The sequence below is a fragment of the Copadichromis virginalis genome, linkage group LG11, assembly GCF_057382275.1.
Source record: "Copadichromis virginalis isolate Kocher_CV1m ecotype Utaka linkage group LG11, C_Virginalis_male_GT1.1, whole genome shotgun sequence".
NCBI lineage: Eukaryota > Metazoa > Chordata > Actinopteri > Cichliformes > Cichlidae > Copadichromis > Copadichromis virginalis.
The window spans coordinates 23,606,130-23,622,452 of record NC_140628.1 but is presented as its reverse complement, the minus strand read 5'-3'; the positions used below and the strand labels follow the sequence as shown (position 1 = coordinate 23,622,452).

At 43.1% G+C, this 16,323-nt stretch overlaps 1 protein-coding gene across 2 annotated transcripts in view; it reads left to right on the top strand.

Annotated features, from left to right (window-relative positions):
- efna4 (ephrin A4) overlaps positions 1-16,323 on the top strand; it is a 33,691-nt gene that overhangs the window by 12,786 nt on the left and 4,582 nt on the right. For both annotated transcript variants that reach the window (XM_085473895.1, XM_085473894.1), the window contains exons 2-3: positions 7,561-7,859; positions 13,130-13,198. In XM_085473895.1, coding sequence (XP_085330021.1) covers positions 7,561-7,859; positions 13,130-13,198 — 368 coding nt within the window. The remainder of the gene's footprint in view (positions 1-7,560; positions 7,860-13,129; positions 13,199-16,323) is intronic.

Sequence of the window (16,323 nt, the reverse complement as noted above, 5' to 3'; positions counted from 1 at the left end):
AGAGTGGAGCCAGACTTTTAGCTGCTGCAGCGCTGGTGGGTATAGTGAGGCAACATTTCGCCATACACTGTTTCTGGCCAATTGGTGAAAATTAAAAAGAAAAAGGACCCATAGACTGCCAGACTGCACTCTTGGCCATTTATGCTGTAGACCGTAATTTCATACCTCAAAGGAAAAAAATCACTGGAAAGCTTATTTTTGGATCAGACTGGACCACACATGGCGAGTTGTGCCCGTGTATGAGAGAGGTCTGTCACAGAAGGGGATGACGGTTTCTGCAGACATCCTGCCATATCAAAATGGCTCCGATGAATTGGTTTCCATACTGATGGGTCCTCTGGGCCTGAATTGGGCAATTTTCTTCAGCTCTGCTGGCCATAGCTATGCATCCTGTTGTGCTGCTGAGTCTCATAGAACAGACACATATACACAAACTGAAGAGAACCTTTGCCGTAACAGGCAGAAAATAGACTCTGTCTTTACCTAAGGCTGAGAGTCCTTTAGGCCTGAAGCAGCAAGGCTGTGTGTTTGTGTATCTGTGTATTTTATCAGTGTCTGGGAATTGATAGCGAATGTGGTTCCATGAGGCAACCTGCTGATTCACACAGTTTGAATGAGAAGTAAAGAGGTATGAATACCCTGTGCCTTCTGGTCATTTAATAGAGCCTGGAGGGCAGGAAAGGTGCAACCAATCACTTCATCTAGTTTACTCACATATGCACACCCACAGCCATCATTATAAGCGCTTACATACTCATATTAAAGCACAATGCAGTGTATTTGAACATGTGGACACACATATCCTTTTGAGGACGGAGGTTTTTTGCCTGGGTGATGACACAGGAATTTCCTGGGAAATGTTGAGCAGTGGTGGAAAGCCACCTAGATCCTAATGCATATTAATGCAAAAGTGCTCAGAACTTGCATATGAAGATAAAACAGACAGAGACAGGAGGGGGAAAATGTAGCAGGAAAGTTCGCGCAGCACTCACATTTGGAGATTGGGAGTTTGTAGAAAAGCAAAAGGTCTGGTGGAGAGGAGAGCAACACTTCCTGCTGACCTTGAACAAAGCAGAGACACACAAATGCATACACACTTGTGTAGAGGCATACCAGACAGGAAAGGGTAGATAAGCACGGCAGCTTATTTCCCTTAAGTCTCTCTTTCCTCTCTGTGAGGAGTGGTTGATCAGTGTTTGGCCACAGTTTGATGACACTGAGAATCTAAAGAGGTGGGGTTTGCAGAGTGTTGAGGATGTGGGGTGGTAGGAGGGTTGTTTAAGGATTTCTGAGCCAGCTGGGCAGGCGGGGTCGTGGGGGGGGGGCCCAGATGGTCAGAGGTGGGGGGTGACATCCTTGTTTGTGTGCGTTGAGGGGAGTAAGCACCAGGTTAGACACAACATTGGTGTTTGGGCTCTGGACACAGTAAGGCTTTGTGTGAGCATGGAGGGGGGCACGGCTTTGGGAACGGGGGGTGAAGGGGCCCTCATTCTGTTTTCTTTTACGTTTATGTAAAGAGTAATCGACTGGGAGAAAGGGACATGGTGAACAGCAAGGTTAGAACCAAATTCTAACAAAAAGTATTGAGTATCAAAGTACTGCTCAATCTGCTTGAGTTTCTTCAAGAAGTTTCACCTCTCAGGCTTCTTCAGTTGTTACTGACTGGGAAGGACTCCCAGGCATCCTCCAAACCAGTTAGATAGAACTGAAGAAGTTCATTTTAGATATAACCTACCATGACCCAGCTGACTGAGAATCTCCACAATTTCCTTTTGAAAATAGGATAGCCTGTAGAGTAGGAGTTAACTGAAGCTTTGCAGACCTCAAGGAAAGACTCTTCAGTTATCTGGCTCATTCCCTTTTCTCTACTGTACTGTCTTTGGGCTCTCTTTGTCATGAAATCTCCCATACTTTCCATCAGTTGAGCTGCATTGCAGCTCGTCCTATAAAAGTCTTCCCAAAACAGACATATTAACTTGAAAAATGTATTGGTATTAGTTGTGCTCACTTTCAGTCATCTTTCATGTCTTCTGTAATCAAATCTGTCTCTAGTAGCAGTTAATTGTGATTCAGTGCCTGGTTGTTATCATTTGGTACCAAAACATATTGAAAAAAATCAGTTTGTAGAATGACATTTAGCAGCAATAACTTGAAGCAATAATTTTGGGCATGACTTTATCAGTCTCTCACATCATTGAGAAGGAATTTTGGTGTTTAGTTCTTCGAGGTTTTTGGGCATTTGTTCATACACAGATCTCTTAATGTCCCATCAAAGATTTTCAGTCAGGTTGAAGTCTTTAACTGGCTTTAATTAGGCCATTGCAGCACTTTTCTTTTCTTCTTCAGTCATTTTATTGTAGATTTGTTGCTGTGCTTCGGATTATCATCCTGTTACATGACCCAATTTCAGCCAAGATTTGGCTGTCAGACAGATGTGCTCACATTTGACTCTGGAACACTTCGGTATACATGATCATGAGTTCATGATTGACTCAAGAACAGCGAAGTGCCCTGGCCCTGTGCCTCAAAACAAGTCGAAATCACCCCTCCACCACCATGCTTCATAGTTGGTATGAGGTTGATGGTATGATGTGTTTGGGTTTCTGAGAGTTTTGGCTGAACATCTCTGCTTTGGTGTTGTCTCTCCAAAGCCTTCACATAAAGACCTAAGCTGTGTTGCCATGTGACATGTAGCTCTTTGCTTTTTGGGTTTTTCCTACAGTTTCTGTGGGCATTGCATGGGCTGACCTTGGGCTGATGGGACAACCACTCCTGACTAATGCTCAGTAAATCAGGATTAGCAGCACCTGGCTGCTACTTACTTTAATTCCGGTGGGGGCAAAATACAGGACTACATGCAGCAATGCAAAAATCATTTTTACATGACTGTATGTCTTTGTGAAGCCGATAGAAATTAGAAGTAGACTGTATGTAAAAGATGCATTTTCAAATTCCCGTTTTAACCCTTTAAAGTCTAAAACAATTGCCGGGAAACGTTATAAAAATGGAGTGCTTAGTGAACGTGTTGATGGAAAAAAAAAAACTAAAAATATATATATTTTTTTTTTTTTTTTTGCAAAATAAAAATATACATAAATTTAAAAAAAAATCCATAAGTAGCCACACCCTAAATATTAGCTCAATTCATTGTTTTTGTTTGTTAGTTTGTTTTGTTTTTGACTGTTTTTGGTGACTTTGGTGGTTTAAGAAACACTGGAATTATTTTTCAGACTCAGAGGTTCAGTCCATCTTTTACATACAGTCTGTGGGTTGATTACATATTGGGTAGAGCTAATTGCAGAGCTGCTGTGGCTGGTGGGGCATTGGTAATATTTTTCCGTATTTCAGGTTTATGGGTGAGCATCTGACCACATGCTGTATGGCATGGCCATAAAGCAGCGGCTCGGGTTTGAGTCCGACCAATCCTTTGCCGCGTGTCTTCCCCTCTCTCTTTCCCCGCTTTCCAGTCCACCTCCACTGCCACTATCCAATTAAGGCAAAAGCCCAAACAAATTTCAGTATATTTCAGCCTCTGCATCCTGCTAAGCAAGCTTGTCAGATAGCTCATTCGCTAATGAGTAAGTTTGCCTGAGAAACTTTGTATCATCGACTCCAGTGTCAAAACTGACTGCAAATTCTGTACTTAATGGAACAGTTTATGCTACAGCAGAGTACAGTTGCATTAAATTTTATGGTGCAATAAAGCCAATATGACTCCATGGGTTTCCATTCCCTTCAAGGTTATGAGTCGCAAGACAGTTTGTAGCTGGTCAAGAGTACAGTGTTTGTGTTAATGTTCATTAACAGTAACAATAATTAAAAACTATGACAGTCATTATGGTTGTATGTGAATATTGAAGTTGCGTTATTCATTTTGAGTAATGACTCACCTTGCACCCACTCATCTTTCATCATCAAGGTGATTTCCCACCCATCGTGCAATGCACAAAGAAAAGAAAAAGGAACAACACTTTAAAAGCGTATCTTTCTTGAAAGCACCAAAGATCTGTGTTACTACAGTATCCAACATGAAGACTGAAACTGTGTCACGCTATGCCTAGCCAAGGTAGGGTGACCATGGCGTGCTGTGCCTAGTCAGCGTAGTGCCCAGAGTTAACAGTCATCCTGCTGTGATTGGCCAAAGAAGGAGTGAAGCTAGACCAAGCCTTCTGGCCTCCTATTGTCACCTGAAGGAACCAATAAGCTTTTACTAAGGGCTTTGTTTATTTAACCTACTGTACTCTGACTGTATATATACATTTCCTGCATTCATTCGGCATGCACAGTACAGTGTAAGTATGTTATTAGCATTTTCATTATAGCAGAATATTTGTATCCCCGGTGTTTATGTGAAGTACTTTCGTTAAGTGCTCTAGTATATTCGAGATGCATAGCATGCAGCTGCTGTGCGTGATCAAGTATCCTTTCTGTATTCCTGAAGCTGTGTTGCAAGATTGTTGCTCCTTTAATTATTCTCTCATATTAAAGGATCAAAGGTCTCTGCCACAGTGAACTCCCTGCATTTCATTATTATCGCACACGCACACTTTTGCCTTTGTCTGCACACATTTACATGGACACATCCGCAGCATGTCAGCTATGTTCAGTCTTTCAATTCCGCATTTGATTTCCTGTGATTATAAAGGGATAAATGTTGGTCTTTTCAAGTTCTTCACTGAAGAACCCAGCATGTTATTTTTGATTCTGCTCCTCTGTGAGATTTTTCTTTATCAACCACAAGCTTGCACCAGTCCTGAGAAGGGTGTCATTGATAGCCCTGTGGCATGAGGGACAGAGCATGTTTTATTCTCCTGAAGTACTTTCATGTCCTGGTGCTTGTGAACATGTGTTTGTGTGTATTCCCGCCAACGTGTGCCAAAATGCAGTGAGTGTGTGTTCTGTGCCTTTTCCCTCTCCCTCTGGACCCAGCCAATCCTCTTTGTTGCTTCCACAGGTTTCTCCCACCGATAGGCTGCTTCAGCGCTCTGTTCTATGACACCCACAGCTCCACAGTGCTCCCATGATGCCCCTGTGCTGTCACCACTCTGCTGCATGGCAGCTGGCAGGAGGGGAGGATGCTGAGTGTAATTAGGGCGTACCCAAGCCTACTAGGACCAGAGAGGGGGGGTGGAAGAGGCAAGAAAGAGGGCTGACAGTTTGACATCAGTACAGCACACCAACTCTGTAATTGCTGGCATACATATGGTGCAACCCAAGGTTGCAAGGTTGTGTGGGGTAGCGAGTGGGGTAATATGGGATAGAGAGAAGTCAAAAATAGGAGGGAGAATGCAGGCTGAAGAAATAGATGGAGGATGGGTTCACGTCATCCAGAGCGGAGAACAACAAGGGAGGAGATGGAGTAGAAGCAGGGAGTAAGGAAAAATGCGTAGTGGGCTTTTGGGTGGGGAAAACAGGACCTAAGGAATGCAGAAGAAGCTGGAGCTGAATGACATGTATAGCAGGGGGTGCAGCATGTTGACACAGCACACGTCTATTATTACATGCACATACACGCACACACCTGCACACACACTTCCACAGCTGGCGCACCTAAGCAAACATTTCTCTGCCCCAGAGGGGCTTTAAAAATCACCACGGGTAGTATGAAGAGTAAATGTAGTGTTGTGCTTGTGTGTATGTGCTTTTTTTGCGTTAGCGTTCTCTTAATTAGAAATTCAAGTGCTTTTCTATGGCTGTAATTAGAGCGCACAGGTAATAGAGCTGTCGCACATAACTGCGCACACAAACACACGTGCACAGAGGGGATATTGATCAGGGGAGAGTGTGTGTGCGCGTGTGTGTCCTGAGCGAGGGATCCTGATCGATGGTGTCCTGTCCTGTGGATAGATTGCCAATTCTGCACGGTCGCTATTGAGCAGGAAGCAGCTTTGGTGAGATTTGCCTCCAGGGTCTCACCTGCATCCCCAAGACACACACACACACACACACACACACACACACACACACACACACACACACACACACACACACACACACAGTCACACATGCCTTTCTGCTTTTGTGGTCTCACACAGAAATACACACCTGCTGCACACGTGCTCAGCTTCAGAGTTAACACAACGCTCATTTCTATTCTACTTTTTGAGCTTTGGCCTCCTTCTCGCCGACACTCTTGTCATTTCTCCTCTCATTGCTCCATCCATCTTTGATACTCTCTGCAGATTTGTTGGACCGTCTCAGTCTCTTGCTTCCTGTCATTTCTATCCGTTTCATTTTGGCTTGCATCACTTCTGTCTCATCCTCCTCCTTCTCCACACTGATTTCTTCCTCTTATTTATTCTTTTGGTCTACTCTCTGTCCGCCTACTTAACTTCAGAGTACTCTGCCGTGCACCACCACCGCCATCCCCTCCCCATTCCACGCTCCTTTTCCCTCCCATGTTCCCCTTGACTGACTCCCAGCACTCCTTCCTCTCTCCTCCGCTCTGTCACCCCTCTATAAAGACTCCCACTGACGGACCTGAACCTTCTGCCCAAGCCACATTCTGCCCCTCATTCTTTGCTCCTGCACTCCATGCGAAGAGGAGACCAATTAAAGTCCGTCTCCTCTCTTCTTCCACTCCGTTGTTCTTCTCTCTGTGTGTCTGCACTCAGGCTCTCTGGGGTCACTAATTAAAACACTTTACTTTTCTCTTTACTCCACTTTTTGCACCTGTATGTCCAACTTCTTCCTTTGGCTTCTTTTTAAACATATTTTTGTTCCAGCTTTTCTTCATCCTGTCTCCAAAACTTTCTTTTCACCAACCTCCTTCTGTCTGCCTGTGGGACTCGTCTCATGTCTCTTCATCACTCACAGGCCTTTCCTCCATTTGTCACACGTTTCCCTTCCTATTTCTTGTCTCCCTCTTTGTTCTTTCATGAAGTCTTATGATATCTTTATGTTAAGTTAACCTCTCTTGCTTTGTCTTACATCTTCTTCCCTTCTGACTTTATTCTCATTCTTTCATTCACATATTAGCTTGTACATGGGAAACTCTTTATACTGCGGGCTGACAGGAAGTCAGAATCCTCGCTCTGAAAGATCGCACATTATGCAGCTGCTCTGTCCTAATGATGCTGTCTTGTCCAGAGTTGTTGTTATGCCAAACTCCAGTCAGCCTTGACTGACATGGTTGTACATGCACATGCACATCCGCTTACGTTTGTACACACATCTATCTGTCTATCTGTGCTGTGCAGTGGGAGAGTGGAAAGGAGAGGGAGTCGAGTTTATTTTACGCTGAACTCCCCTCAGTGGTCTTAATTAGCATGTGAGGAATTTTTGCTCTCTCTAGCTGACACTCAGCATCGTCACTGGTCCAGAAGTGTAGCTGTAGCATTTGAATCCCACCAAATTCTTGTATTAAAAAAGATCAAAATGTTGTTTTATTGCCTGTCACAAGTGTTGGATGTGCATTTGGAAAATTGTGGAATTCCTGTCCTTTCTCTCGCTCTTTCTCTACGTGTCTGCAGTCTATCACTGCCTCCCCCCTCCTTCAGTCATGTATCAGTCTCTAATTGCTACATGCAGTATTAATGCCGTTGTCGTTCTTCCTTCCAGGTTAACAGCAGGTGATCTGTCTGTCCAGCTGAATTTCAACGATTACCTGGACATCCACTGCCCCCACTACCCCAACGAGGAGGCCGTGGGTCACGGGCAGCCGGAGACCCTTGCCCTCTACCTGGTGGGAGAAGAGTCGTTCCAAGGCTGTGTAGAGACCAGGGGGGCCATCAAGAGGTGGGAGTGTAACACCCCTTTTGCTCCATATGGACCAGTGCGCTTCTCAGAAAAGATCCAAAGGTTCACGCCCTTCTCACTGGGGTTTGAGTTTCTGCCAGGGAGACACTACTACTACAGCTGTGAGTAGATGATGTGTATGTTTTTGTGTGTTGGGAGAGGGTAAACCGATTTAGAGAGTCAAACATATCACAGCTTGAGCTCAGTGTTATATGAAATTTTCTGACATGCCTGATGTTTGATGATCAGTCATGTGACAGATATAACAAATAGATACACCGTTAGTTATTTAGCAGCCATACAAAAAATTCCTAACTTAATTGTCTGATTTTTAGAGATATCAAAAGTCAAACATGTCTTAATATGCAACAATTTTGAAGCTTATATGCAGACAAATCGGTCTGCAAGTTGTTGTTGTTATTTGTTGCTTTGATTCTTGTCAGTTTCCAGAAATATGAATAAATGGATACAAATTTTTCCATTATATCAGTGCCCTGAGATTTTTTGTCCAGCCAACAAACACCATCTGATTTTTAGTTTAGCATAAGAAGAATGTTGCTTTGAATCTGAAGTATTTAATATTAAATAAATGTTAAGTATTAATATGAGTTAAGCATCTAAAATCATTAGTATTAATCATTATTTTGTTTCTATCTAACTCCTAATGGCACATTTCGGGGCATTTCAGCACTACAGTTGGCATTTCAGAAGCATCGATATGGTATTGATATTAATTCCCAGCCTTTGTCACGTGATTATTTAAATAAGATCAATAGTATACGTTTTTGCTGCGCATAATCTGTCATCATTTTTATGATCGTGTTTAAGTGAAACAATGAATATTCGCTCCAGCTCCTTACACCCTAATAAAACAGCCCCAAAAGAAAAAGAAATCTAAATATTTAATGTTTCAGTTCATCAGTCTGTGCAAAGACACCTGTGCAGGAGATGATGTGGCGGCCAGAAAGCCTTATTTAAAGGATAAAAAGGTTTCACTGTTGCTTAAGCCAACGTGTTTTTTATGAGTGTCGGCAAACTGCAGCTTTCTGAATGCCATTAATGTTATCCATAAATTCATGCTGAATGACATTAATATGATGTTTTCATAAACCTGTAGGCTGTTGTACAATTTAAGTGATGGTTTCTCCGTGACATCCTCCTGCAATCCTCTCCCCTCACTCATTTATTTCAAACCACTGGAGGGAAAAAAAGGGAGGGAAAGATACAGAAGATGGCTTAGTGGCTGTAAAATCAGTTGCCTTTTTTTTTGCTTGCTTTTTTACAACTTCTGGTGTAAGTCCAAGAGGAGGGAGGGCATGAAACGAAAGCAGAAAATGAAAGAGTCAAGCGAATGCATAGTACGGAAGGGTGACAACAAAGAGACAAAAAAGTGTAGGTGGAAGAAATCGAGATCAATACACGGTGACAGCGAGGGAGGAAAAAAAGGCAGGCAGAGAAGCAGACGGAGGTAGAGAAGCGTGGAAGAGTGACACGGGGAGAAAAAGAGCAAAAGATGGACACAGTCTCACAGTACGGGAAGGGTGGGGGGAGAAAGGGATGGGAGGATGGATGAGTGGAACCCAAATGGGAGAGAGAAAAGTGGGGAACAACAAAAGTGATGGATGGAAATGAAGGAAAAGAAAGAATCTTTACATAAATTACTGCTGCGGTCTGAGGGACAATGGAGCATTGTGAGGGTATGAGACACGCTCACGCACACTAACACACACACACAAACGTATGTATGTACGCACATGCACACTGGGCTATTGTGGTAGTTCATGCCAGTTCACAGAAAAGCAACAATAGGTCTTACCCCCTGGTTTGGGTCACATCGGGCTTTGGGCGATTGTGTGTGTTTTGTCCACATCAAAGATAAGGCGTAAAGTTGGTCCAAATGTCTGGCTCTGGGGTGTGTGCACTGAATGGGCCCGCAGCACCGGAGACTGCATAATGGCATTAGCCCGGGAGAACAGTACAATGGTATTAGAAACACTAATGGCATTAGTTGGCTGAGTCTGAGCCGGGCCCAGCTCATCTCTCCCACAGACTATGACAGTGACAACCCACTGCCTCCTGGTCTCTGCCCTACTGCTCACCCTGCTGACCAAGACCCATTGGGTCTCCATATCTAGATCCCCAAAAACAGGAAACACCTTTACATCCTCTGATAGTCAGCTCTTCCCAACAGTGGCCAGAGTAATGGTGACAAAGAGAGCTTAGAACAACAGATCTCACTGCTTTGACAACAATCACAAGAAATTTGAAAAATGCGGCAGATAAAGGAAAGCCGAGGAAACGAACAAAGGACTTGACATTTGGAGAGTCACCAGTAAATTATTACAAATAGGAAAACGCAGAAACAGTTAACCAAAGCTTTGAGTTGAAACATTATGAACTGATGGACATAATTCAGAGCCCAGTGTCATAAAATTGCAATGCATTTTTTTTCACCATTTAACAAAAAGACTGGAGCGTGTCACTTTTTCCACTATACAGGGCCCTCAAAAACCACAATGGAATCAAAACAGCGTTGCTAATAACAAGCACACTCATTCCTTTTACAGTTTTTACTGCTCTTTACTGGTGGCTCCCTTAATTCTTCGCGGCACATTTTCAACGAAGTGCTAGGAACGTTTTGGTTCATATTGACGTGATAGCGTCACACATGCTGCAGAGTTCTTGTCTCTGTGATGTGAATCTATCGTTCCACCACATCCGATGTTGCATTCAGATCTAGTGACCGTGGAGTTCATTTAAGTACACCAAACAGATTTTCATGTTCAAGAAACCAGGTTAAGATGATTTGTGCCTTATCCTGCTGTAGTCATAAAGGGATAGACATGGCCAGCAACAATGCTCAGGTAAGCTGTGGTGTTTTAAACAATGTTTGTAGTAAGGTGTCCAAAGTGTGCAAAGAAAATATCCCTCACCATTACACCACCGCTAGCTTGAACTGTTAATACAAGCAGGATGCTTTTATTTTTACACCACATTCTGACTCTAACATCTGAATGTTGCTGCAGAAAGTCCAGGCAACATTTTTCCAAGCTTCTGTTGTCCAGTTTTGGTGAACCCGAGTGAACTCACTTTCCTATTCTTAGCTGACAGGGCTGGCGCCCGCTGTGGTCTTCAGCTGTTGTAGCGCAGGTGCTTTAAGATTTTACATGGTTGTGCATTGCATAGCTTTCTTGTAACAAGTGAGTTAAGTTACTATTGACCTCTGACATCGCCTAGAGAACTGTTGCTCACTGGATGTTTTCAGTTTTTCTCTGTAAAAGTTAGAGATGGTTGTGTAGGAAAATCCAAGTAAAGCATCAGTTCCTGAAATACTCACACCAACCGGTCTAGCACCAACAACAACCATCCCATATGGAAAAGAAAAAGTAAAAACTTATAAAAGACTTGCATAAGATGTGGCCTACTTCATATAGTGAATCATATCAGGCTTACATGATTTACTCATAAAAGTGGCCACTTTCTCATTACTTTCATATATTGTCTTAGTAAGTATCCAAAACTTACAAGTTTCATTTATATAATTTTTCAAGGGATCTTATATCTGTTTTCACTCTTGTATGCTTTTCATACAAGTTTCACACAAAACAGATACAAACTTTATAAGATTTATATATATCGTTTCCATATGGGATGCTACGTTCAAAGTCACTTTAATCGCCTTCCACGTTCTGGGGGTCAGTAGAAGCAGGTTGTCTCAAGCATGTCTACGTGCTTAAATGTGTTGCACTGCTGTCATTTGATCAACACAAATAGCTGATTAGATATTTGCATTAACAACGAGTTGACCTTCTGTGCCTAACAAAGTGGCCAGTGGGTGTAGATGGTTGTCACTCCATTTATTCCTATGAAAGTTGCTAAAGTAGAAATTCCCACCAGCTTTCTGACTTTGTGAAATTCGTTTTATCTGGGAAAAAATGTACCAGTGTGTGACGAGTAGATGCTGCAATTTATTCATTCAGTTTGACCGTTTACATGTCTGAATGTAGATCTAGAGGGTCTGTTAATAAACTCTGGATCCTGCCAGCTAAAAGTAGAACTTTAGAAAACACATTTGATGAAAAAACTGAATTAACATTTTGTGTTGAATAATGATCATAGTGAATTGTTTTGAGACTGGGCTATGGAGTAATTAACAAACTAGATGATCTTTTTTAACCATTAACTTAACATTAAGTTGCTCAGTTCATTTGAACCTGTGTTGTGGCAGTGTAGCTATATTTAATCTCCCGATGTGCTAACATTGGTTAGTAGAAACGTTTTAATCTATTGTCATTTCTGAGTGCCCCTTAAGTAATAATGTTTTTGGGAAAGTGCCTTTTGTCTTAGACTTACAAGTGCATGTAAGACAGATTTTTTTAACCGACTTAGCTTTAAAGCATATTTGGGTAAACAGAGCTCTGGTTCTTTGGCGTAGCAGTGGTAGCACACCAGCTGCTATGACACGTTGAAGTGGCTACTCTGTGAAAAAGGCCCATTATGCTAGCACAATGGAGCATCATATTTTGTAAACCTTGTTTCATTTTCAGTATTATTTGTTTTTCTATGAACACAATAAAAAAAAAGCTTTGAAAAGCTGGATAACTTGACATGTTTTAGAGAGGTGAAAGATGGGCGAACGAAGAGCGTGTTACATTTCTGTTAAAACTGCAAGGTTTGAACAAATTTTGGATTACTGCGCTTTCAAATTGCCCTTCTAGTTCCTGTTTGTGATGGAGCTGCTTCAGTCGTCATAAGCATAACCCAGTTCTGCAGCTCCACTGTCACTCTGTGCTGTACCACAGACTTCTCGGAGGACTTGCTGCGTCTTATCAGTCGAAAGTGTCGGTACAAAGTGAGACAAACTGTTGGGACACTCGACTTGTGTGTTGGGCCTTGAATTTGTTGCGTTTTTATTCAAAGATAAAAAGCCTTTAACTGCAGTTTCCAGACACATTTGTTTTGCAAAAGCAGCGTTAGAGTGGCAGGTAATACCGCTGATGTTTGCCTGTGTTCCCATGTGAGCCATAATCTGAGTGGATTGAAAGTGTTGCGTTCTGTAATGGTTGCACTCTCGATTGTGTCGCATTGTTTTTTATTTAGTTGTGTAGATGAGTGTGATGAGTACACACAGGGAGTGTTTTTTGGGGGGAGATGTCATGAGTTATTGATATGGTTAAAACAGAAAACCTAAATAAATAACCTTGCTGTTCCTTAAGCTTATAATATGAATTCACCAGCAGGAGCACAGGACTTCTCAAAGAGTACATTTCTGTTTTGGAAGAGTTTCATTCAGCAAGTGTTAATTACATTTTTTTTAATATTGGCTAACCGATTGTTGGATTTATTAAGTGTGAAGCTTATTTACATTTTTTCTTTTCCTTGTTCTTTCCAGCTCTACCCACAGATGAAGGCCCTCCTCTGCCATGTATGAAGTTGCGCGTCACAGTGTGCTGTGCGCCCAGTGAGTACACTCCTCTTTTCATCTGTTGTTTCTTTCATGCTCACCCCCGCCCCACTTTGTACACCAAGACACTCTTTTCTCTGCCTCTCACATCTCTGCTACATGGGCTGTATAGCATCATGTTTAGACTTCTGCTTATCCCCTCTAAAGTACCTTCTGCTTTCTTCTCTTTTCTCTTTTTTAAAAATTTGTGCCGTAATCATTGAAACCTAACGCATCTGTATGCTTCAAAATATTTATCTTTACCATATAAATGAGACAACATCTTCTAAAACACATTTTACCCCTCCCCTACTCTCTCCCTCGCTCTCTTTTTTTAAAACTACCTTCCTCATTCTCTCTCAATCACTCTGTCCCCATCTGAAATTCCCAGAGTTGATCTAATCCAGAGCCCGCCTGGAGTAATGTTAGTCTTCCAGTCCAGTGAGCTGCCCATTCCGGTTGGGAATGTTGCCCAGTCACAGTGGGAATCCCTGTATAGTTGTCAGTGTGTGCGTGGGAGCCTTTCTATGTGTACTACCAAGTGCGCTTTTTTTTTTGTTTTGGTGGGTTTCTGCATCTATGGGCCTTTGCGTGCATTCTTCTGGAGTTCAATTTGTACAAGTGTAAGTGTGTGTGTGTGTATACGCCCACATGCGTGTCTCAGACGCCCGTCCCAGTTCCCATCCCAGTGTTATCTGCAGGGGGTTTGTTGCGCTAACACGCACTTGTACTAAAGAAACTGGTGTCGTGGTTGTCTAATCAATCAGCACTGACTAAATTCATCAGTTTGGGAAAAAAAAGAGAAGACAATTAAAGTGGAATAAAAGGAGCTCCGGCCGTCTCCGAATGGTTCTCACCGTCCTGGTGATACGGGGAGTAATTTGCTGCGTTATTACCAGAATGAAGGCTGATGACTTTTTTTATATGCTAATTATCCTGCTGTCATTAATTAGAAATACCACAGATAGTTGTTCAGTGAGAAAATGCTAATGCAGTCTTGACCTTCTGACAGCTTTTCCCTGATCAGCCCGTCTGAGCCAAAAATAATCAAAATATTTGCAATCACCTGGATCGTGCATGCAGGGAGACATGAGTTTGACTTTACTGTAAGAATCTATTTACTTCATAGCAGAAAGACTTCCCCTTCAAAGATACACATATGTCAATGTACTGTTCCTTGTCTCATTTTTTCCCCTCTCAGCCTCTCATCCTATTTCTTAACCAAAACTAATCCCGACTAAATTTCAGGATCTCCGTCTCCTTGTCTTTGACTCCCCCCACTACTCCAACCTCCTGCTCTTTCTTTCTTCAGTCTTCTGTCATTCCTGAAGTGGCACTAATCCCCCCCTTCTCTCTGTCTCTTCAGCTCTCTCCTCCCTTCCTCATTTTTTATGATCTTTCGCTACTGGAGCAAAACTAATCTAGGCACCATCCATAGCAGTGTCTTACATGTCCTCCACCCGACTCTCCCACCCCACCCCCCCAGACCCCGCCCCACTCCACCTCCCCTATCTTTCCCGTGTTCTCTCTATCTCTTTGTTGTATCTCCATATCTACAGTTATTCACCGACTCCCCGTCTTCCCGTTTCTCTTCTTCGCTCCATCTCTGTCACGCACACGCTGTGCGGCGAGTGCGTTGGGATGAGAATGCATGAGGCCGGCGAGATGGGAGCAAATTAGATGGATGAGAGAGGAGATGAAGGAGAGTTGTAGGATTTCTCTTTCTCTCTTTGGCTGTCCATTAGTGGCGGTTTACCACAGCTGTTGTTGTGTTGTTCCCTGTGGTAACACCTCGCATACTCCCTAGTTCCTTCCTGCTCAGGTTCCCTTTTATCTGACAGGTAGCATGGCAGCAGGGCACACAGTGCCTTTATACTCGCTGAGTGTGTGTGTGTGTGTGTGTGTGTGGCCGCTGGTGATGGCAGCTCCTGTCCTTCAGCTACATCTCTTATCTAAACTTCAAAACACGCACCTCCCTCCCTCCTCCTCCTCTTTTTACAGAAAGAAGCCCATATAATTAAAAGTTCAATACGGGGATGCCCCTGTTATGGGTGTTTGAATTTATTATAGGAGTGCACACACACACACAAAATGACCCACTGCCTCACAACACGACTGAAGGACAGAGTGGTGACAGTGAGCGAGTCCATCAGGTACGCTGTCATTGCTCCAAGGTCAGCTACCACTCTCCGGTCCCTCGATCTCCTCTCCAGTGTGTGAATGTGTGTTTATCGCCTTAATTTAACCGAAGAACACAACAAAGTAGGCAGGGCAGACTCGTTGACACGGGAGGCTCCTAATGATGTTGTGCACACATGGCTCTCCGCGACGTTGTTTCCCTAACTTGTTTTTTGTCGTGTTGTAAAGCGTGTTTCGGCTCTTTAGGCTTCGGTTCTGAATTTTAGCACAGCGATGTGTGTGATGATGTGATGTTTAATTGAGCAAAACTGTCAGGAATCACACAAGAGAAAGGACTTTGCTGAAAGCCTGTGTTGCATCAGAAAACAGGGCTTTGAATCGGCATCAGCAGACTGCTGTCGTGTGAAATCTGTGGCGCCCTGCAGCCCTCAATTGCATCTTTCATTGGCTCGCTTTGCCTCTTACTCTACGCTCACCTTTTTTTTTTTTTTTTTGTTGTTGTTACGCTGCAACTTTTTCCCTAAAACTCATCCTGTTGTGTTTATCTCTCTTGTTCTTCTTGTCACTCTGTCTCGCTGCCTTTCTGTTTTTCAGCCGTCCTACTGTGAGAAACCATTACAGACCAACTCTCCTCTCTCTCTAATTGATTCCCTTTCTCTCTCTGTCTCTCTTCCCTTTTTTTCTGCCGTTCTCCTGCTGTGAGCAGTCCGTTACATTCATTTCAGTTTACAGAGCTTCACCATTTTCCCCACTTTCTTTCTCCCTTTTTTCCATCCATTTTTTTTTCTAATTTCTTACTCCAGTGCCCTCCTTAACCCCCTCCCGCCCAAATACCTTTGTACCCTCTGAACTCATTATACTCAGGGACAAGACTCGAACAGCGACGTGCACAAACCGCTCGCCCAGCCGAGCTCGCTCGGATCCCGAACTTCGGACTCAAAATGGACTTTCCCCGTCTTCATCGATTTGCGCGTTTCGTTATTCGTTCGCGATTTTATTTTTGT